Raw genomic sequence first — 23,483 nt, forward strand, 5'->3', positions numbered from 1 at the left:
CATTTCGTGCTGGCTCTGACTGGGAAATGAACTTTTTCGGTTATGTACATAGGCTGTTATTAACATTTCTGGTTCCCACTCGTATAAAATATCACTTTCCGACCCCCTCGTTATTACAAACCAGGGCAATAACAAAAACAGCAGGGGGAAAAATGCTAGAGAGAACACATTAGTCCATCGAATCTAATTGCAAAATCATTTCATTAAAATGGGTCAGCAGCTCCACTGCAGAGGTCTGCCAGTTATAACCCAACGATACTACTGAGAGCGATTCCTGCTAACTACAGACTGCTCTCACCTTGATTAAAACGAAAATGCATTTCATAGGCAGCCGTCCCCAGCCAGTGCACGTTGGGCCGGCTCACAGTGAAGTGCAAACTGGGCTCCCTCCTGTCTTTCTGCCTTTGATCAGGAGTCAGGGTTCCTCTGTTTTGCAAGTATCCCATTACAGACATGTTCTGAAGGAAACATAACCATGCATGTGCGCAATGCCCCCCTACAACATAACCATGTACCTCCACTGACAAGGACAGAATGAATTTGCATTTGGCAAGAGTCACAGAATAACCCAGCACTCTGATGTGTCTAAAGAGAAATGGTACAGACTCAGGGTTTATTTGGTGGGGTGATGCATGCAAGCCAGGAAAAAGATTTGCATAAAACAGCAGGCCAGGAAGCTGTGGTAAAACTCTGGAATATGTGCATAGGTTCTGTTTGTACAAGTCTAGGGGGGCGGGGGCAAAGGGAGGTGAAGGAAGTGGGTGGGAAGGTAGAGAGGAGCCAAAGAATACCTCCAGACTGACTCCTGGTTTCAGATAGTGTCACTTGAGAATGAGAGGCCCACCGATTTTGTTCCCAGTCAGCAGTGACCACCGGAGGATAAACCAGAGCAGAGTATGCAAGAGTAAGGGAGGGAGGCGGGCGTTGGCTCGCTTCTTTGTCATAGCTCACTGAGGAAAGACCCACTCTGTCTGCCTCCACCACATTGGACTTGGGGATAAAGGTTCAATCTCAAAGCACACTAAAGGCTACTTAGCATTAGTCACGCGGGTCTCTGAGAGCTAGTCTATTCACCATGCTCTGCAGCAACCCCCGTAGACCTTAGGGTCTTCTTCATCGACAAAGTGAAGTTCTAACCCTAGGGATTAAGAGGAACCACCCATTTGAAGTTTGGAGAAGAGCAGCCGGCTGCTGCTGGTTCAAGTGCAGTAACTGTCGGTTGCTACCATCAGCTTCAGTGGCGTTTCTGTGGCCTCCAAACACCAGATGTTCTGTCAAGATCTAGGAGGCACAAGAGTAGGCTCACCCTGCTCACCTTTTCCTGGAGACCTTGCCTCTGGTGTAATCTCATTTTCACACAAACCCCTGGGACATAGGAGCTAGGAAGTTGCAAAGCCTGGCCAAGTGTACAGCTACAACATAGGGACTGCTCACACCATGTCGCTGTGCTAATGCTTCAAGCCGTTCACCAAGCATGCGGTGTTCCTCAAACACTTCAGGAATACACAGAGGATGGATCCTCAGGTGCTGGTGGCATCCCACTTGTGCCTTAGACAAACATGACCTCAGCTCACATTTTATACCTAGCAATGCGCTAAGAAATGGGGGTGTGAAGTGTGAATACGCCCCAGCACAACAGCCTCACATCAGGAGAGCCACACGCCCCTCCCCATTGCCACTAGCATAATTCATGTGCTCCCAGAGGTCTGTCTGAGTGCCCCCACGGGCATGTCTCAGAGACCTCAGACTGTCAGGCCTGTTGCCATCACCAAATGACCTTGAAAGAAATGAAATTTTGAAAAAAATAAATCTTAGCTCCAACTTCTAGCTCATGCGAAGTAGCCTTTTATACTGGCATTAAAGAGAACTTCCTCTCTATGTGGAAATCAGGTCCGACCCTCGGATGCATTTTGTTTTCACTGTGTTTGAGAATTGGATTCATTGCCAATATATTTTAAATATCTGACTTCTCTTAAAACAATAAAATGAAGAAATCTCAGGCAGCTGTAAGCCAAATTCCCAAAGCATCAGAGCTGTGGGCTCCGGATACCCTAGTACTCCAACATCCTCACTGAAGTCAGAGTCAGGCAAGACGCTGCTTGTCATTTAGCACCAAATGAGTATCTGGTCTCCTTCATACATTGCCTGCAAGGCCAGGAAGGCCTCTAAGTACGTGAGCCCTTCTCATACCTTTGTCCTACCCTCCAGTAGCCCCCACAAAAGTCCGATCTTAATGTCCAGTGTACAGATGGTAAACATCATGGAGCCAGGAATCTCCTACAACTATAGGCTGGATTCTTTGTAGGTGCCTTGTGGTATTTCTCTGAACAGAGCATCTGCAACATTAGTCAGCTTCTCTAAAGGTCCATAACCCATAAACGCATAAGAGCCCACAGATCTGAAGCCTTGCTTCTTGGAAAACAGAAAGTGATGAATGACAAAAGACCATGTGGGAGACAACGTAGATGAAGGGTGTGGCCAGCAAGATGGCCACATGGTTATCAATATTGTCTGCTATTCAATATCTCACCATATAAGCAGTTTCTCCCAAGCCTGCACACACACACACACACACACACCTACTTATACCTCCCAACTCCTGCAGCCACTGCACGCCCCACCTCCACTCCCCACAACATTAGACCTTGTGCCACCAGGAAACCCAAATGATGATGACAACCCCCTCTTTGGCCCCACATAGGCTCTGAGGATTACCGCAACAGATTCAGCAGTGAGTGTTTCATGGACCTCGTGTGCCCTGAGAAGTGCCGCTGTGAGGGCACCGTTGTGGACTGCTCCAACCAGAAGCTGGCCCGAATCCCAAGCCACCTCCCTGAATATACCACTGACCTGTAAGTCCCACCCCTCTTGAGAACACCACACTCCCTACGTCTCTTTACATATACCTAGTCACTTGGAGTTAACTCGAGTGGGGTCTTCCGTGTACTTGGCTGAGAAAGATACCCAGACATATATGGGCAGGCTGCTTGCCAACAAAGACCACTCGCTGGTTCTATGAATGTTTTCTGAACACTCACCATAAAGCAGGCACTGCTCTAGGCTTACATTTCTACAATGAACAAAGCAAGTGGCACCTGCTGGCCCTTCAGAACTTACAGTATCACCAGAAAAATCGATATTAAATAAAAATTATTACTGGGCAAAAACACAACTAAGATGATTAAATATATCTGAGCCTCCTAATAGCCATGCTAGAAAGGGACACTGATTTGTCCAAAACTGGGCAAGGGTGTGAGGACAATCTGGCTGCAACATCTGTCACCCCACTGATCACCAGGGTTGATTCTGCCAATCTGGCCAGCTAGGTGAGTGTCCCCACCCTCCTTCACTGCTCCATGTGCATACCCCCAGAAGTGGCACACTTGGCTGCAGAGGATGACCTTCCCTGATAGAGCCTCCAAACAATCTCTCAAGGTCTATAAAGGGACAGACTAAAACTTGAAGCATGGTAGAGAACAAAGGATGGCCTGTGGGGCTAAACAGACCTGACATTTACCTCACCTCTGTTCCCTCCAGCCTCCCTGAGACTGACCAGCTGCCTCTCAGATCTAAAGCCCAGTTTTCAAGCTGTAACAGGGGTTGGGGGGAGGTTGAGGGGGGTAATGTCTCCCTTTACACTTCAGAAGGTCTAGAAAGAGATGCCAGCACAGTATTCCTCTTGACTCTTGGCACAGAATGAGCCCTGGACACACAGTGGCAGGCTTGTAGCTGGTGTTGCTCTCTATGACCTCTGTAGTCCCTGGAGGGCATAGCAAGGCTCTGAGCACAGAGATGCTGGGTGCAGGGACCCGGAGCCCCCTTGGAAGACAGAAGTGGTCAGGAAGAGATGAGCAAGTTGGGCTCGGGTGACCCTGAGGAAACCTCCCTGGGAGCTTGGGTTACCATCAGTATCCCCATAAAATGGAGCCAGGTACTTGTTATTTGTCTCTGTGTTTAAAGAACAATGGATATCTATTCAGCGTATGCAAGAAGCCACTGCCCCATGAAGGAGGCTCATGCCAAAGTTGTTCGTGATTCCCTTGAACTTTACTGAGTGTGAAGTTACAGGCAGAGCTCAAGCAGAACCATGTGAGAAAGACTGGTAGCCAAGGAGGTGCTTCCCCACTAGCTAAGCTTCTTCTGGCTTCCCATGTAGGCGACTGAATGACAATGACATCTCTGTCCTGGAGGCCAGTGGGATCTTCAAGAAGTTGCCCAACCTGCGAAAAATGTAAGTCAAGTTGGGGGACCTGGCAGCCACCTCAGCTTCCTGCCCCTCACCCTTCACTCCTGCCCCTGAGCTTCCCCCTGTACCCTGCTGTGTCTGGGGCTGGAAACCCCGGGAAAGAGCCCAGATCATCATGAAGTGTGGCTGTCATTGAGTTCTCAGACATCAGGTGGATTGTATGTTCCACACTTCCTGATCTCCCTTCCTGTGGCCCCTCTACTTGTCTCTGTCCTCACATTCAGCATCTGCCTCAGAAGGTGGAGAGGGTACTTGGACCTGGAACAGCAAAGGAATAGGGGTGTCTGGGACCCTGTGATACTTGGCATTTGGGTGAGGTCTGCATGGGAGGGGCGCATCAGAAAGGAATCCCCAGCTGCTCTTGGTAGGTTTGGTCACAGAGTCCGCTAGTCTGTGTAGAGTCTGGGTAAAGGACCCACATGCTGTTTCTGGCTACCATAGTGCATGGCTACTTGTTGTCCCGACCCTCTCTCCCTTCCAAGGAGTTGGGGCCAAGTCATAAAGACTAGCAAGAAGGATGTTGCCCTCTGTGATAGCCCTTGTCCTTGGCCAGGGCTGCAAGCCCACCTCACGGATATCACTGTCTTTAGTTTCCTTCAGCCATCTTCTGCTGGCTTCAGGTTCTGTGCTGGGCAAGGGAGGGAGCCACAGCTCAGAGAAGTCCAATGGCCTCTCTAAGGCCACACATTGAATACATGTCAAAACTGGCTCTTAGACTTGGGTTCACCTCGGTCATACCAGTGTGAGGTCAGGCTTGCTTCCCTCCTCACCCCTTCTGAGTGTCTCTGCAGAGGTGCCAGCACAGAGAGGTGGGCTGACTCCCAGGGCACACTTGTCTTTAACCGTCCTTCCTACCCGCCCCCATACCCCGTATCTCCCAGTGGCGTCTATTTCTTCAACAAGGCAAATGCGGTCCATCGTTACTTACCAATTCTATATGTACCAACTCATCTCTACCAAAATTCATGCAACTCTAACATCACAATTTTTCAAGCTGTTTGTGTCATTTACATACAGATGGTAGCGAAAGACCCACTCACCCCAACATGCGTCCCTTGACTGGGCCACACATTCCCAGCTGAGGCTGAACACGGGGATGCCCTCTCTGCCTTCCAGGTCCAGCTCTCACACTGTAAGTCAGTATCCACTTTACGGTTTATCCAGTAGCGTGTGCTTTGCAGTTTTGTGCTTTTGAGTGCCAACGTTGGCCCAAGCACAGTGCTGGCACACTGTCTAGATACCCAAAGTCTGAGAGGGCTGCGCTGTGCCTCACTGAGGGCACACGCGCTGTGGAGAAGCCTCGTGCATTTGTTCAGGCATGAGCCCAGCACTGCTGGCCATGAGTACGATGTTGATGGATCAATAGCATAGTAAATACAGTGTCTGAGCAGAAACACTCACAGAACAAGCTTATTATTGATCGGTTGATGGAAATGCCATGACCAGGGCCTCACAGGAGCCTCATCTAGTTTCCCCGGGAGCAGTGATTCAGTGTGTGCTCACTCAGTGTTCCTGGTGATATAGAATAGAAGAATCATGAATCATGAGGATTGTCCGTAACTCCTCATTTCCTGTTCATCAGACTTCTACCCATCAGTACCCTGCAGCCAAGGGAACAGACGCCTTCTAGGCCCTACAGCTGCTTTCTCAGGGGCACCACTTAATGCGTCCCTGCTGACTACAGCCACTGCCTTTAGCCAAAGGCCCCTGTAAATAACTGCCTGTCTGGAGCAAGTGATGAGCTAGCTCTCTGAGGGGACAGCTGAGACGGGGCACATGGAAGGTTGGTAAGGCTGTCTCTGTGGCCCAGCACCCGTGAGCTTGTGGGACCCAGCACAATTAGCAACCACTTAGACATGTCCTTTTTACTTCTAACCAGAGAAAAGGGCGCTTTGGTTTCACCCTCCAGGCAGATGTGGAGGTGAATATGGACGTGAGGAAGGCATTGAAATGAGTCAAGCTGCACAAGTACCTGTTTGCCCAGGGATCCCAGGAGTCTCTGCTTCTGCAAAGTAGACACTGTCCCCGTACACGCCTTTTAGGTGAAAGTCACACAAACTGTGTTCCCACTTGCGATGGGGATGTGAGCACAGAGAAATACTACCAGAGGCCAAGGGAAACAAGAATACGAATGTGTGACAGGAGGCAGCTGGTCTCCCTCCTCAGCCACGTGCAGCAGACGTGAGCCTGGCCAAATGCAAGCTCAGATCTCAACCGAAAGAGCAGACGCCACTCGGCTAGTCCCCATGTTTGCCATGCAGGAGTGAAGGTTGAGGCTGCTGAATATCCCCCTCCGCTCCAGGCCAGATAAACATTCAGGTGTGGGGCAGGACCTGCAGGCTGGCCTGCAGTCACCTGAGCTCTGCTCTGCTCTTGTCCACTGTGTGATCCTAAGAGACCCTTGGGGGGAGGGGGTACTTAGTTTCATCATTTGCATAGTGAGAATAAATTCATTTTTCCTGTGAATGATGAGGAGGAGCAGAAATAAATAGGTGGCAAGGTGCTGCTCAGAGGAGGGGTGCCTGTCTAGTATGTACAAGACCCCAGGTTCAATCCCCGATACTGCACAAACAAATCGGAAGAAATAAGGATGAAAGGTGTTGGCAAGAGAAGATGTCAGAATCCAGTGCCAGACATCTGGGTCAAGCAGCCTGAAGTGTCCATTTACATACATAAACAGCAGTTCAGCACAGACGGGAGTAGGGTAAAGGTGGGACGTGGCTGGAAAGGCTCTGAAGACCAGGATGGTAACAGAACCAATGAGAGCCAGCAGTCAGCACTTACTGTCCGCTCTGTGCCAGAAAGTTCTGGTGTTTATTTAATGTCGCCCTCACCAAGCAACACCAAAGGCTTTGGGATTGCTTTGTTCCATACACGAGGAAGCAGAGACACAGAACGTTAAGTAACTTGTCCGAGTTTAAAACTCAAGCAGGAAGCAGTCTGTGTGTGTATCCATGTGTTTGTCCGTCCATCTCTGTGTGTCCCCATATGTGTGTGTCTGTTTGTTGGTACTGATGAATGTGTGGATACACACACACACACACACACACACACAAATACATGGGTACACACAAACACACACACCACATGGGGATACACACACATGGACACACCATGTATATGTGTCTGTGTGTGTGTCCATGTGTTTGTGTATGTCCATCCATGTGTGTGTGTGTGTGTGTGTCTGTCCATGTATATGTCCATGTGTGTGTATCCCCATGTGGTGTGTCTGTGTGTGTGTTTGTGTGTGTATCCATGAATTTTTGTATGTGTGTGTATCCATGTGTATGTCCATGTGTGTGTATCACCATGTGTGTGTGTTTGTGTGTGTGTGTACCCATGTATTTTTTGTGTGTGTACCCATGTATTTGTGTGTGTGTGTGTGTGTGTGTGTGTGTGTGTGTGTGTGTATCCACACATTCATCAGTACCAACCAACTGACTAAGACCCCACAGGGTGAATCCAGCCCCAGACCACCAGCTGCAGCCCATTGTCAAGTGAAGAGTTCTTGTGCTCTGGACCAGCCGCTACCCCACTCCCCGACAGCAATGGTTGTGGGTCAGGATATCTGACAGTATAGTGGCTGAAGCCAGTGTGGTAGACCTGCTGAGCTACCTCACACTTGGGCCAGGGCTCTAAGGTGCCTGGTTCTGACTCCGATTGGACCCTGCTGTGCTTCCTGCGCCTCTGGCCTTTGCTAGAACAGCTCCATGCAGCTTTTCAAAGCATTGTGGCTGGGAGCTGCTCAGTGTAGGACACTCGCCTAGCATACTTGAGACCCTGAGTACCACCCCTAGGACCCTTTTTTTTGGCGGGGGGGGGGGTGTAGAAAGACAGGAGGGAGGGAAGGAAAGGGGGAAGGAAAAGAGAAAGAGACTCCACGTTCAGAGCTGTGGCCTCCTCTGCCTGGGCTCAGGCTAGGAGCTGCATGAATCCCCTTGTGTGCCTCTGTGTTCTTTGGGGAGAATGGAGTCGGGCACACAGCAGCCTGCAGAGGCAGTACACGTGAGCCCTCTGAACCACCCCTGGGGTCCAGCATGCCTCACTGAGGCTGGGCCTTTAGAGCCACAGAGAAGCACCTTTCTCTGGATAGGTCTGTGGAGACAGGGAGAGAGCTCACTAGCTGACTCCATCTATGTTTTGAGGCCTCCTGGGAGCAGCAGTGTCTCAGGGAGACACTTCATTGGGACTATGTCAGAGCTCTTAGAAAATCCAGATACGGGGCTGGAGAGATGGCTCAGCAGTTAAGAGCACTGGCTGCTCTTCCAGAGGTCCTGAATTCAATTCCCAGCAACCACATGGTGGCTCACAACCATCTGTAATGAGATCTGGTGCCCTCTTCCGGCCTGCATGCATACATGCAGACAGGACACTATATACATAATAAATAAATAAGTCTTTTTAAAAAGAAAGAAAAATAAAAAGAAAAGAAAATCCAGATACACGTGTTTTCTAGAATATTTGCTCCAAGCTACACTCTGCCCCCACCCCCCACTACAGACTCCAGTGGTCAGCCCAGCTTTGATGGATAGGGAGGGAACAGCAGCCAGCTCTTCTAGAAAGTACTACATACAACTGTCCGTCTCTCCCGCCCTACTTCTGTTTTTCATTCTCCCAGGCTAAGGAAATGCAGTTCGCAAACCTTACAGAAATGGGGTGTTAATTTTGCTCTGTTGAAGAAACAGATGTCAGGGAATGGGCACCTCCCCCTCCACAGCTCTAACTGGTCTTCATTGTCCAGCCCTGCTTGCTAATCCTCAAGCAGCCCCTCGCCCAGGAGCCTAACACTGTTAGGAAAGCCTTGACCTCAATTCCTAATCTAGTTTAGGGGTCCTATTCTGTCCCTACCCCCCCCCCATGCATTCCCTGTGCTCCTGGCTTGTTCCTGACCAAGACTGTAGGAATTGATAAGGAAACAGGCTGCGTACCAGTTTATCACAGAAATGGATCCCAGTTCAGGAGTGCCCCAGCTAACAGGCTTTAGGGGAGGGACTTTGGGGGGTGTTAGCAGTAGAGGAGGGGGTTGGGGAACAGGGAAGAAACAAAGAGAAGATGATTTTTAAAATGGACCGACTAGAGTTTGTCCCCTCTACATCTGTGTACAGGGGTAGGCACTACTGTTCCCTGGGTGCCCAGGCCACCCATGGGAAAGGAAGAATGTCTGACATTGAGCCCTTGGGTACCATTATTTCATCATGTGCTTCAAATAGTCCCTTGTCCCTTTGGGAGGCTTCATCCCTGTGCTCTGTGAAAGGGTTGGTATGGCCCCATATCCATCCAAGGCTTTGGCATGAAGCAATCTCCACCCCCACCAAGAGGTCTGGGCATGTGGCCAGTGTCTGTGAGCCGAGCAGTTCAGACAACCTCGCATGCTCAGTGAGTCAGTTGCATCCTCAGAGTTTCCCGTCCACAGTATGAGCACCATCAGGCTTTGTTCCACACGGAAAACCATGAGTGCCTTCAGCCTGGACCACAGGATGGCCAGAGGATCCCTACTTCTGGCTTCTGAAAGAACCCTGGGAACTAGAATTTTCCATGGCTATGCAGTAATCCACCCATTGTCACTATTCCAGCATGGTCCCCCATGCTGTGAACACCAGGTATTGGAGAAAAAGGCTTGCTCTCAGAGCTGGGGCAGACTCAGCAATGGCACACTAGGGCTGGGTAGGAACAGGGATGCTGTGAGAAAGCCAAGATCCCGGGACTAGGGAGATGAGTCCGTTGGTGGGGTGCTTACTGCACCTATAATCCTAGAATGGGGAAGAAGAGACAGGTGGGTCCCTGGGCTCCCTGGCCATCAGTCCACCTGAATCAGGCAAGCTCCAGATTCAGTGAGAGACCATGTGGCAGAAAATAAGGCAAAGAACAACTGAGAAAGATACCTGATGTTGACCTTTGGCCAAGGCACACACACCTGTACTCCCATGCATGTGCACGTGTACGTGCGCGCGCGCGCACACACACACACACACACACACACACACACACACACACGCACACATGCACACACGCACGCACACACACAAATCAAAACCTCCCAGCTTGAATTCTGCAGCTCAGTTATACAAGGGAGCAAGTCCTTACATCTCCAGAAATAATCACGTATAGAAGGGAGGGGTTGGTCAATGAAATGTTTCTTGTGTCCCAGAAAGCCTAGCTTCACAGCCCAGCTCTTTCAGCTGTGTGAATCTAGAAAAGTCACTCAGTTTTCCTGGAACCCAATGTCCTCATCCATACCATTGGACAGTGGTACCTTTCGGATGGTGTTCGAGGGTTTAAGGAGGTTATGGTGGTTGGCCTCTCCTGAAAAAGAAATATGCACCAAGTACTAAGAGGTGTCTGCTTGTAAGGCCTCCTACTGAGAGACCTACAGGCCCCTCAAATATCTTCACTCCCTCCTTTGAAGACCACTGCTCAGTGGGAGCCCTTGGTGAAGGGAAGAAATAAGAGCGAATCTTCCAAAGCACTCAAAAATGGTTACATTGAAAACTGTGTAAGTCCTGGACTCTGTGGGTTACTCCACCTGTCGAGAGGAGTGGTTCTCTGTCCCAGAGCACAGATGCTGGAACCCAATGTCAGGGAGCCGGAGGCTGAGCTCCCACCACCCGCCTGATCCTCCTGCTTCTACCCCCTCCTTCTAGAAACCTGAGCAACAATAGGATCAAGGAGGTGCGAGAGGGTGCCTTCGATGGAGCAGCAAGCGTGCAGGAGTTGATGCTGACAGGGAACCAGCTGGAGACCATGCATGGGCGCATGTTCCGGGGCCTCAGCGGCCTCAAGACACTGTGAGTACCCAGACCTGAGCACAGGTCCAAAGCGGGGAGGCAGGAAGCAGGGGAATGAGGGCCGGACTGTGAAGGCTGTGGACAGGGAGCCAAGTCAGGCACTGTCCTGGCCTGTGGGTTCACTTCCTACCCACAGCATCAGACCTTTTCACCTTTAATGCAAAGAAGCTGACGTGATGAGCCCACCAGCATATCCACACACCTAAGCACATCCCACTCAGAGCCACCCTAATGCAATCATGTGCCTATTGATACCAGAAACATACATGTTGAGGGATGCACACAGACACTCATGTTCCCATTACTCATACACACAGAAACACATGCTGTGCCCCTAAATACATCTGCAAGCAAGCATCCACAGTCATGCACATACACATACACTGAACCCAAATGTGGGTCCGCTTCCTCCTGAACGTACATGTGCACACTGACAGTCACACCAGCTGTCCAGGTGCACATGGATAGCCGTGGTTTGTGTTTACGGTGTGGCTTGGTTACTTTTCTATTGCTGTGAAGAGACACCGTGACCAAGGCAACTTCTAAAAGAAAACACGGGACTTGCTTATGGTTTCAGAGAAAGAGTCCATGCCCCTGGCGCAGTAGCTGAGAACTTACATCTGATCCACAACTGTGAGGCAGAAAGAGAGAGGCAGAGAGAGTCACCTGGAATGACATGGCCCTCTAGAACCTCAAAGCCCACCCCCCACCAGTGACACACCTCCTCCAACACGGCCACCCTCCTGATCCTTCCCAAACAGTTCCACAAGTTAGGAACCAAGCATTCAAGCATAGGCCCCAAACATTGGGGCCATTCTCACACAGACCACCACACAGTGTGTGAAGTACACATTCAGAGACACCTGTGTTTGTCCCAGTGAGAATCCAGGTCCTGCTCATCACCAGACAAACCTGAACAGTGACTGGCCAGGAGATGGCTGTTCACCTTTTGAGAGGCAAGAACACTACCCATGTTCCTCTCCCACCTTCTTCCAGGATGCTGAGGAGCAACCTGATCAGCTGTGTCAGCAATGACACCTTCGCTGGCCTGAGCTCTGTGAGACTGCTGTCGCTGTATGACAACCGGGTCACCACCATCACCCCTGGAGCCTTCACCACACTCGTCTCCCTGTCCACCATGTGAGCTCCCCCAGCCTTGCTGCCCACCTCCTCTGGGTGCCTCCCTGCAGAGCTTTCTGACATCCCAGCTCCCCACCGACGGTGGCCAAGGTCACATCTGTCTGTTTAGTAGACATTTATGTAGTCAGGCTCTCCCTATGTGTCACTTACCACCTAAGAACTAAGGATTGTAGACCTGGCTCCTCCTTCCTGGAGCTGGCAGCACAGCGAATTGTCCCCATGATGGGAAAGCCCAACACGAGCTTTGTGGAGAAGCGGTAGGAAAGATTAGTTTGTTAAAGAAAGTGGGAGATGCATTTCCTTTAGCAGGAGCAACCAACCGTGCAAAGGCCCTGTGGTTGGTTGGAGCAGAGTAAATGTGCAAAGCCCAGCAAGGCCATTGCGCTGAGTGTGCAAGGACACTGTGTAAGATGAGACTGGAGAGGAGGGTCTGTCTGTGTGGCCACAGGGCTGCTTAGGTTTCCAAAGCACACTAAGAACACTGACACTTTGCCGTAGACCCAGGGTGTGATCAACAGTGGGTTTTTAAAAGGTGATCCTGTCTACATTGGTGTTTGTCAAAGCCAGAGTTGGAGGAGTCCAGCCTTCTGGACCTGTAAGTAGCACCCTGCCCAGGGAGTCCCCTGCATTAGGAAGGCGGCAGCATAGGATAGTGATTGTGACTGTAGGGTCACGTGTCCCAGGTTCAAACCCTAGGAGACTGTTTCTTTATCTCAGTGTGACCATTCCCCCCCCCAGCACAGTCCACTTCCCATGACTGTTGTGAGGACCAGTCCTGCGGACAGTGTGAACTGCATAGCCAGGCCCAAGGACAGAGTTCTCAACGCTCGTTCACTTTACACTTGCTGACGGTGCTGCCTTGTGCCTCAGCTGCCCTTAGCCAGCAGTCAGTCACCTGTCCCCTCTCCTTTGCTCAGAAGTGACAGAGTGGTAGCCACAGCCACTCTGGCACCCACTGTCACGGGCCCACTTGGAACAAAAGTGGAGCTGCGGAGTGGCCTGGGGCCAGCCGTCTAGTTTCTCCCAGTTAGCGAGCCCCTCTGCCCTGCGACCGAGCCCTTCTGACCTCATCCTTCACACCCTGCCTGAGGACTGTGCGATGGCAGCTCACAGCCTGGGAAGCCTCCTTTCAGCCCCTCTCCTCTCCCTCCTTTGGCCACGTGGCCTGCCCCTCCCCTCCCCCAGCCTCTGCCTCAGTGGCATGATAGACCTGTACATCCTTTAGCAGGGTCCCAGGCCTGGGGCAAGCACTCAGAGTGATGACTGCGATCACCCTCGTCCCCTCCCCCAATGGTCTATCAGGCCACCACCTAGACAGGAGCGAATTACCTGTGGGAGGTCCACAGGCTGGCTTCTGGATGTGCAGAGGCCCGCAGAGATGCCAGCCTCACAGAACTCAGTCAGTGGGTAGCTCTGACAGTCATGGAACTAACCTTAGTACTGACGCCGACGCCGCTGGAAGAAAGCGCGCGGGGGGGGGGGGGGGGGGGGGGGGGGAGGAATGGGCTCAGCTGCCTCAGGTCGGGTACACTGACATCCAGCCCCACACACTGCAGGCATCTCCAGTGGGAAGGAGGACATGAACACCATTTTCAAGTTGAGGAAATTGTCCACAGAGGACTTGCCAGCTTTGCCCAACTGGGGCTTGGTGGACTGAGGAGGCCAAGGCTGGCGGTCACAACACACCCATTAGCTTGGGAAATGGTTGAGGGCAGCTACATTCATCCCCCTTGGTTTAGAGAAAAATTCGGCATTCTCCAGGAAGGGTTACCAAGACCCCAGCACTGCCCAGGGAGAGCTAGCCTGGGCTACAGGAGTGGCCCCTAGCCTTTGAGCTAGGGTCAGGATGGACAATGACCACTTAAAGGTGTTCTCGTCTCTCTCTCTCTCTCTCTCTCTCTCTCTCTCTCTCTCTCTCTCTCTCTCTCTCTCAGAAACCTCCTGTCTAACCCTTTCAATTGCAACTGCCACCTAGCCTGGCTCGGCCGGTGGCTGAGGAAGCGTCGTATCGTCAGTGGGAACCCCAGATGCCAGAAGCCCTTTTTCCTCAAGGAGATTCCCATCCAAGACGTGGCCATCCAGGACTTCACCTGTGACGGTAAGAAGGAATGAATTGGGAAGGCAGGCAGGCTGCTGAGACCCCTGACTCCACTCTACCCTCCTGCCCGTGGGCTCTGAGGAACTCTGCTCTGAGGCCTCTGAGGGTCTGCTGCTGGCCCACATGGCTTGTTCCTCAGACTAAGAAACGGTGTCTCTTTCTGAAGCCACCTTACTTCCCTCAGGCGTACATCTGTACTGATTTCACTAGGACAAGGTGTTTGTTCATATAAGACACTGTCCTCCCTATGAATGCCATTGTGCCTGGTACCCTCCCCTGCCGTGTCCATGGTGAACCTGATGCCTCTTAGACAGTATGCCACTCGGTACTGTGCGCAGCCTACACAACTGGACAGGGAGGTCTTCCTGTCTCTGTTAAGATGAAAGTCAGAGTATGTACTTATGCAAAATAGACTTCAAGAAAATTCCTGCTATTTGACTAAGAGATATGAACCCCCAAATCTGAGGCTCTGGGTCTCAGGACCGCAGAAGGCATATTTGAGTGCATGAACCCAAGCCAGTATAGTTCTTTACTTGGTGAATTTTTTTGTTGTTACCTTAGGACAGAAGACTTTGTTTGCAGATTGAAAGAGGTGCATTATAACTGGGCTGGTGACATGCTCATCACCCTATAGGGATGACTATACAGTGGCGGGTGGAGAGGAGAAAAAGGACTGGGCTCTGCCTCTGGCTGGCTGCTCCTTTGGGTGTGTCTATTCCTCAGGATAGACAGGACCCCCTTTTCTATCTGTGGCCGTGGGTCTGCGTCGGCCCCTTCCCATGCTCCCCAGCATGCATCCTTCCCCTCTGACATTGGAAGAACCCAGCAGCTACCTTCAGTTCTGGCGCAGGCTCACTGCTGGAGCCAGGCAGAGCTGGCCTTTACTGGGAACAGCCTGGCGCTGCCAGCCAGCTCTGGCCAGCTGTTCTCCTGGTGAGGCTCATCTTCTCCCATGCTCACCCTGTCTGGGTTCCCCACAGGCAACGAGGACAGCAGCTGCCAGATGAGTCCACGCTGCCCTGAGCAGTGCACCTGTGTGGAGACGGTGGTGCGATGCAGCAACAGGGGGCTCCATGCCCTCCCCAAAGGCATGCCGAAGGATGTGACCGAACTGTAGGTACCACCCCCAGCCCCTGCAGCCTAATCAGCAGCAACCTTCCTGCTGTACCCCAGCATCTCCAGGGAGGGCGTGGGGACATGCCTGGATACCAGCGAGCTTTTCTCAGACAGTGGTTGGGAGCTTTGATTGGTGTTGGGGCCGGGGGTTGAAGGGAAAGGCCGACTCCACACATCTCCATCTGGTCAGAGAGGCATGCTTGAGCCTCCTCTCTCTAAAGATACTCCAGAGTGCGAGCAGGCTGCCACACACATTTCTTGCACCCTCCAGAATGTATAGGCTACCTCTATGCTGGACCCTGCCTGACTGGACCCTGTGAAGCCTCTGTCTAACCCTGATGGTAGCACAGGGTATTACGAAAGGCTCTCTTCGTGCACTGGAGGCCCAATGGGAACCCATCCCTCCTTTGAGCCATCCCGTCAGGCAGGTGATGTGCCGGCGGTGGCACTCAGTTGCTCCCATTCTAGAACATCTTCCCAACTTGGGTTCCTCACAGTCACCCCCCAGATCTCATTGCTGGACCAGAAGCTCCAAGTTAAATGAAACAGGTGCCATGTTCTTTTTGGAGGGCACACAGTCCTGGATGCAGCACCCTGTCTGGCTCAGCGGCAGATCGGCCTAGCTCTCCGGCAAGCATAGGTGCTCGCCATCTGGTGCAGAAGAACATCACGGGCTGGCACAGGCTGGCAACCCCTTCCCTGTGCTTTGTCACACTGCCCTCCCCTTCCCTGTGCTTTGTCACGCTGCCCTCTTCTGTACCATCATCCCATGGGGCTGAGGTGCCTCATATGTCAGTCAGCCTTGCTGCCAACATGGAGAGGTGACACTTAGCAAAACAGGTGGGCCCAGCACTCACAGGGCTTGTGGTCTCTCTGGGGAAAGGAGACATCTGTTCTGTCGTCCCTGGAGCTCCAGGGGGATGCAAAGGAGAGCTTTACCGAGGTGTGCTCCTCAGAGAAAGCTTCTCTAGTACACGACACTGAGGCTATGATCAGAAGGGCGGGGCGGGAGCAGGGCCCTTGCAGGGCAGAAGAAGTGGGACAGATAGAAAGAAGTATCTCCACCAGTGGAGACCCCAGAAGTGAGGGGGCTGAAAGTAGACCAGGGTGTCCAAGCTGCAAGACTCACACCATCACTCACACCCACACACACTGCCCACACTCGTGTATCAGAACTCCGTCGCACACCCCAGGTCCATTCCTCTGCTAGGGCCATCTGGGCTCACAGCCTCAGACATAATTGACAAAATGTGACGTGACCCAGATTCCTTCAGGGAATCTCTCTCACCTCCCAGGCCAGTGTCTCCTACGTGGGCTGTGCTGTGCGCACACCAGCCCTTTAGAATGCAAACAGATGCTCGGTGGGACTGTCACTTCTGGCATTCCCTGGTGCTCAGACAGGTTGTCATGGGGACTGGCAGCCCCAGGGAAGGAAAGGAGGTCTGACAGTCACTAAGAGTCCCTGTCAGCATGGATATAGGCTGAGGCTAAACCCTCGAAAGTCTGGGTGAACAAATACAGTGTCATGTGGTGAGCTGTGTCCAGGCAGAGGAGCAGCAGAAAATGGCCCTGGAATGTGTTCCTTCCTGGCCAGATGGGTGCCAAGTGACGTGTCAAAATACAGAAATGCCATGAAGACAGCTCATGAGTGCTTTTCTCTAAGGTTCAGGGCACAGAGACTGAAATAGCAAAAATAATTGGGGCTCTGTGCCTTTAGAGGACCTCTAATTATTTTTCTGTGGAAGAGATGATGTCTCCCAGCCAAGCACGGCTTCTAGTGCACTCCAAGGAACTCAGTTCTAGTGCTGAACCATCTCCTGGACCAAATAGGCATGAGGAAGCAGGACAGTGAGTTTCAAAAGTGAGGGCCAGTAGGCCTGGCACACAGTGCCTTGGGACCCCAGCTTGGGACCTTTTTCAGCACTCCAAGAACATGTGCTTGTCAAGTACACTGTGATAGTTGACACAGAGAAACTACCACAGACCATTTCAAAATAGCTATCTCTTATTCTGTCTAAAAATGATTCTATACCCACCACATATTTATATAAGTAGTGTGTTGTTGAGACACACCGGCAATTGAAGCGAGAAGGGTGATGTTGTCTGGTTGTTGCAAATCTTTAAGGTCTTCTGGCTTCATGGCAACTCTGGTGTCTGCTCTGCATCCTTTAGTTGTTCAGGAGAAGTTGAAGGAGAAAGGCCAGCTTCACACAGACATGTGGTTGGAACAGGAAGGAGCATTTTAAGAGTCCCTTCCAATATGGGTGGATTTTCATCATTAATCATACCACAGGTGGTGGGATCTTCAGAATGGGTAGCTGCCACGGGGAACACGCATCTGTATCCGTGAACTCACCTCTTCTGTTACCCTAAACCACACTAGTCTGTTCACTTTGGGTAGTACTGTCCCCCAGCTGGGATCTACAGCATCACACACTGGTCGCTTAGATCAGTCCACTAAGTCATGAAGTTCTTCCAGGTCATGATGCATTCCTTTGTCCATTAGATAAAACTTTGTGTCGTTGACATGCCCACTGGTCAGTTTCCCATTAGAAAAGTCTTCAGTAAGAGGGAGCTTGTCCCTGGGCAGTGGTGGCACACACCTTTAATCCCAGCACTCAGGAGGCAGAGGCAGACAGATCTCTGAGTTTTGAGGCCAGCTTGGTCTACAAAGTGAGTTGCAAGACTGCCAGGGCTACACAGAGAAACTCTGTCTTATAAAACCAAGGGGGGAGAAGGGGCTGTCGAGCTCAATCCAAGTTTTCAAAAATATTAATATTCATGTGAAAGGCCCAATTCAATCACTGGCAACAAATACCATCTGTGCTTTGCCCTGTGTCCTCTTTTTTACTCATTTTCCAGAAACTCTAGTAAATGCCCCTGTCTGAAAAGATGCTACCAGTCATTCCTTTAAATAGAAATAGTGTTTCGTGGGAGGATCCTGAAGCAGCTAGTTCAATGAGCAAGGCCGTGGGATGTCACCAAGCCTTTGACAGGCTACAGAAAGGCTGTGTGTGCAGGCTTATCTTATCACACAATTGCTAAAGAAGCAAGTGCTCAGGGGTCTGGCATCGTTTCTGCTGGTAGTTTTTCCTGCCTTGTCAAGGGTGGCCTTAAGTGTGGCTTGCTTTGTCATTGTAGTTTGCTTTGTTATTTTAATGTAAGTGACAGCCCAGTGACTTAGGCCCCATCATCTGCCTTAAGCTAATGTCCTTAAGCTGCCATCCTCTGGTGGATTTTTATGCCACCAGTGCAGATGTGACCTGAGTACAAAACGGAGGAGGTTGATCTTTTTCTTTAAGATTGTATTTTATTTTTAGTGATATTTATATGTGGGTTGGGGTGCATGTGTTTGCAGATGCCCACAGAGATCATGACCAGAAGAGGGTATTAGATCCTCTGGAGCCGAAATGACAGGCCGTTCTGAGCCACTTGGTGTGAACGCTGGGAACCAACCTCAGGTCCTCTGCAAGAGCAGTATGCTCTCGTAATTGCTCAGTCATCTCTCCTGCACTGAAAAATAATACCTTTCAATATTACAAAAATAATTTGGACCCCAAACTTCTGAAAGTTTCTCAGGGACCTGTGGGTGACATGTGGAGAAGCTAGCAGTCACTACAGCAGCCAGCAAGGAATATAGGGAGACACCCGGTATAGGCAGCATCCAGGTCCTGATTGAAAGGGGGACTGTGGTGTTTTGAAAGAAGATGTCCACAAAGGGGAGTGGCACTATTAGGAGGTGTGGCCTTGTTGGAGGAAGTGTGTCACTCTGGAGGTGGGCTTTGAGTTCTCCTATGCTCAAGCTACGCCCAGTGTCACAGACCACTTCCTGTTGCCTGCAAGATGTAGAACTCTCAGCTACTCCTCCAGCACCATGTCTACCTGCATGCCTCCATGTCCCACCCTGATGATAATAGACTGAAACTTTGAACTGCACCCCAGTTAAATGTTTTCCTTGGTAAGAGTTGCCGTGGTCATGGAGTCTCTTCCCAGCCATAGACACCCTAAGACAGGGACCTACAGACTCTTCTCAAAATCAGGGCAAAGCATGTCAGCCCTCCAAGTCACAGAGAAACTCTGCCAAAGCAGTGCCTCCCTGATAGCAGAAAGGACAGTTAGTACTCTGCAAATATTCTTTTATCATTGAGTGAGCCTGCCTTGCTATTCCAGAATAACTGAAGCCTGAAAATGTGTTTGCTTCCATTTACTGGAACGTTGACAGACATGGGAGTCAAGTCTGGATCTCCTTTGAGACTTGGTGAGGGGTTGAGAATCTGATGCTGGGGAAATACAATCCACAGTTCAGCCCTTATTTATATCATACCCAGACCATTTGGGTTCTGACTTTTGCCTGAAAACCATAACCATGAATGCATCTTTTAACTGATATCCCCAAGACAAAAGAGGTGTATGACTGACTCCTCACCAGACACAGTCACCGGAAGAAGGGATTAGTATTCAGACACCAGGTCTGCCACATCCTGAGATGCAGACTGGCGATGTGCACATGTATGTGCTGTGTAGACACCCAAAGCCTGGTAGAAAAAGATGGAAAGGGAATAGGGAAGGCAGACACAGGGCTGGCACGTCTTGGAGAATGATTGTGGCCAGAGATGATGCCAAGGATGCATTGTGGGGAGGGGAGAACCTGGTGCTGCTCTCTCCAACAGGTTCAGGAGAGGAGGTGGGATTCCAGAAAGCAGCTGAAGGGAACTTTCTCCCCGGCTGTTGGTTACATGGGGTGTGGACATGCACTCAGAACAGGGCAGCCAGTGACTAACACCAAGACACAGCATACTCTGAGATGAGGGTGAATCCAGGAGACTCTGCCTGCACTGGCTTTCAGGAGAGGGAGGCAAGAAGTCTTGTCCCCACACTGCTGCCAGATCACTTACCCGTGTGCCGCATGCAGTGTGGCCTGTTTAAAAATAGGTGGCCCCATCTACTCCTGCCGGGCACACTCCTGGATGAGCAACACCTTTCCCATTTTCATTTATTTATTTTTACCTTTATTTGGTGGGAATAGGGGCACGTGTGCCACAGAGTGCATCGTGGAGGTCAAAGGACAACCTGTGGGAATCGGTACTCTCCCTCTACCATGTGAGTGCTGGTGGGGATGTGAACTCAGATGGTCAGACTCAGCAGCAAGCACCCGTACCTGCTGAGCCATATTGCCGAGCCTGATCATTCTGATCTTAGCCATCAGATGGCTAAGGCTTGGGAAGGTTGAGTGACGTTGTAATTTTTTTTATTTCAGTTGACAGAGTGACGGGATACTTACAGGGTCCCATGCATTTTTAAATCCACGTAATGATGAGAGTAGAGGAATCATGGTACCTAGCCCCACGAGCGTGTCATTCGGAGCTCCCTGCTGGCTGGATTGAATGGGGCAGAATCATTGCCACAGCTTCTGTTACGCTGTCGATCAGTGGCTCTCAACCTTGCTAATACTGCAGTCCTTTAATACAGTTCCTTGTGTTGTGGTGACACCCCACACACACACACACACAACCATAAATTATTTTTGCTGCTACTTGGTAACTGTGGTTTTGCTGCTGTCGTGAACTGTAATGTAAATACCTGATATGTAGGATATCTGATATTTTACCACAAGGGGGGGTCACGACCCACAGGTTGAGAACCACTGGTATAGAGTATTCCAGCGCTTTCCTCCTGCCCACCTGCTCCCTGTGCCATTACCCACCCAACCCCTTCATTTCCCTCATTTTTCCAGCCTGGGGAAGCCATTGCTCTTCCCGCCTCCCCGAGGGCGGCTGTTTAACTTCCACATTCTAGTGCGGACTACGCAGCTTTGGATTTCCAGAGCCCGCTTACAGCAACCTCCCCAACAGCTGCAGAGCACAGATTCAAGCTCTTGCTGTCTGCCCCCGCCACAGTATGACGAATGCACCACTTCCCAGTGCACAAGCCCGGGTCCCTTTCTTGCTGCCTAGTGAGCAGTTTCCTGGGGTTTTGCGATATCCAGCCAGGTCTGTCACCTGCATTGGCAGGAAGAGACAGACCAGGAGTCCTGCCATTATTGTTTGGGCACCATGTCCCATTCAGTCCATGCTGACAACGGCCCTTCTGGAGCCATGCAGCTGCACAGGGGCTGCCTCTTCGTGCCTTATTCTGGGCATGCTTTCCCAGCATTAAACAGAGTCACATCCCAGCCTGCCTATATTCCTTGACTCTCTGTGTGTCTTAGTTAGAGTTCCTGTCGCCGCGATGAAACACCATGGCCAAAAAGCAAGTTGTGAAGTAAAGGATTTATTTGGCTTATACCTCAGTAGCACTTCGTCTTCAAAGGAAGTCAGGACAGGAACTCAAACAGGGCAGAAACCTGGAGATAGGAGCTGATGCAGAGGCCATGAAGGGGTGCTGCTTACTGGCTTGCTCCACCTGGCTTGCTCAGCCTGCTTGCTTATAGAACCTAGGACCACCATCCCAAGGATGGCACCAACCACAGAGGGCTGCCACCCCTCCCACCTCCACCCTTGTCAATCACTAGACAAGAAAATGACTGATAGGCCTGCCTACAGCCTGATCTTACAGAGGCATTTTCTTTAATTGAAGTTTCCTCCTCTCAGATGACTTTAGCTTGTGTTGCGTTGACATATCCAGCACACCTTGACCCAGGGAGAGCCAGAGGATACCCCCAGCCAGCTGCAGTTCACTCTAGTTTTGGAGAGAGGCTTCCTCTGAGCATGGTAGGGTCCTAGTGTGAGCCTAGCCCAGAGGCACCTCAGCAGGAAGCATTAGAAGAGCATGCTTGTCAGTGCTCTCAGGCGGTTGAGGGCGCTGAGGAAGACTGGTAGAGCTGGGATTCTGTTCCACCCTGGGAACTCACGCCTAGTGTGAGGCAAGGATTGAGGCTGGGAGCAGGATGCTCCTTCACTCATTCATGCAGTCAGCTGGTATGCTTCAGGAGACTGGAGGTGGAGTAGAGCGGTCAGGGTCACAGTCATGTCCCTGATCCTGGAGACTCAGGAGAGAGGACGCGGTGTGAAAACCAGCCTGTGGCTGAGTCATATTTCCCCAGGAACATTCAGGAAGAAAGCACGTGCCCGGAGAAGCCCCTGCTGGTGGTAGGAAGGTCTTCTGTTCAAATGCCTGGATCCCTGGGGGATGTGTGTGCTGGGGAACTTGAGATGGTCATGTGCCGGCTGAGGGCCAGAGGAGGGTGGGCTCTCCACACATAGGGATACACAAGAGCAAACAAATGTCGTGATCAGCAGAATGGTTCGATGTCACTCTCCTCACAGCAAAACATGCTGGCAACAGGAGAGGAAGTGAAAGCTTTCTTCTGCTAATCATGTGTGTCACTAGGTGGAGGGGAGTGTGTGTGTATGTGTGTGTGTATACATATATGAATATATATGTATTTGAATGCATTTTTAAAAATTGTTCAACACTGGTGTGCTGGACACTAAAATCTATCCATAGGGACCCTCATAATACTTCGTGGTAACGGTTATCCTAAGCTCCATTTACAGCTATATAAATACAAGTTCAGAGAGGTTAAGTGCCTTGCCTAAATGCACACAGCTGTTAGATAGCCAGAATGGCAGCTGAGCTTCCCCTACTTTTCCTCTGGTGGAAATCCTGGCCTGGAGTGGGGGTCTCCTGGAAGGTGGCTGCCTTCTCCGTCTTCATTCAGCTGGTCCTGGAATTTTTTGTGAGAACCTGTCTGCTCTGCAAAGCTTAAAATGGAAGCAGAGAGCCGGGGTGTTTGTGCAAGGAGATCTGTGTGGATTTTCATGCAAGACAGGTGTGTTCTCAGGAGTGAGGGCTGAAAGAGAGCATTTAAATTCAGGTCAATGCAAAGGTTGACCTGCCAGAAAAGCTGCAGCAGCTCTGAGGCCGGAGGGCAGAGGGCAGGCTTCTGAATGGTCCCTCCGGGCCCCACTGCAGCTATAGACAACTCTGGAGTTGAGAGTATTCATCAAGGGCTTCCTACAAAGGCAGCGTCCCTCACTGCTGCATCTGCATTTCTGAAGCAGAGTTTTTTGATTCTGTGTCTTCCAAGCCATGACACCAGGGCACTGTACCCAGTACCGAAAGCAGCTCCCTCTGGCTCAGTAGTGCCAGATGCAGC

At 51.0% G+C, this 23,483-nt stretch overlaps 1 protein-coding gene across 1 annotated transcript in view; it reads left to right on the forward strand.

Moving 5' to 3' along the window:
- Window positions 1–23,483, forward strand: part of Slit3 (slit guidance ligand 3) — a 592,872-nt gene that overhangs the window by 499,384 nt on the left and 70,005 nt on the right. The window contains exons 15-20 of the mRNA XM_036196765.1: window positions 2,702–2,852; window positions 4,157–4,231; window positions 10,888–11,031; window positions 12,028–12,171; window positions 14,106–14,269; window positions 15,250–15,382. Coding sequence (XP_036052658.1) covers window positions 2,702–2,852; window positions 4,157–4,231; window positions 10,888–11,031; window positions 12,028–12,171; window positions 14,106–14,269; window positions 15,250–15,382 — 811 coding nt within the window. The remainder of the gene's footprint in view (window positions 1–2,701; window positions 2,853–4,156; window positions 4,232–10,887; window positions 11,032–12,027; window positions 12,172–14,105; window positions 14,270–15,249; window positions 15,383–23,483) is intronic.

The sequence above is a fragment of the Onychomys torridus genome, chromosome 8 (assembly GCF_903995425.1).
Source record: "Onychomys torridus chromosome 8, mOncTor1.1, whole genome shotgun sequence".
Taxonomy (NCBI): domain Eukaryota; kingdom Metazoa; phylum Chordata; class Mammalia; order Rodentia; family Cricetidae; genus Onychomys; species Onychomys torridus.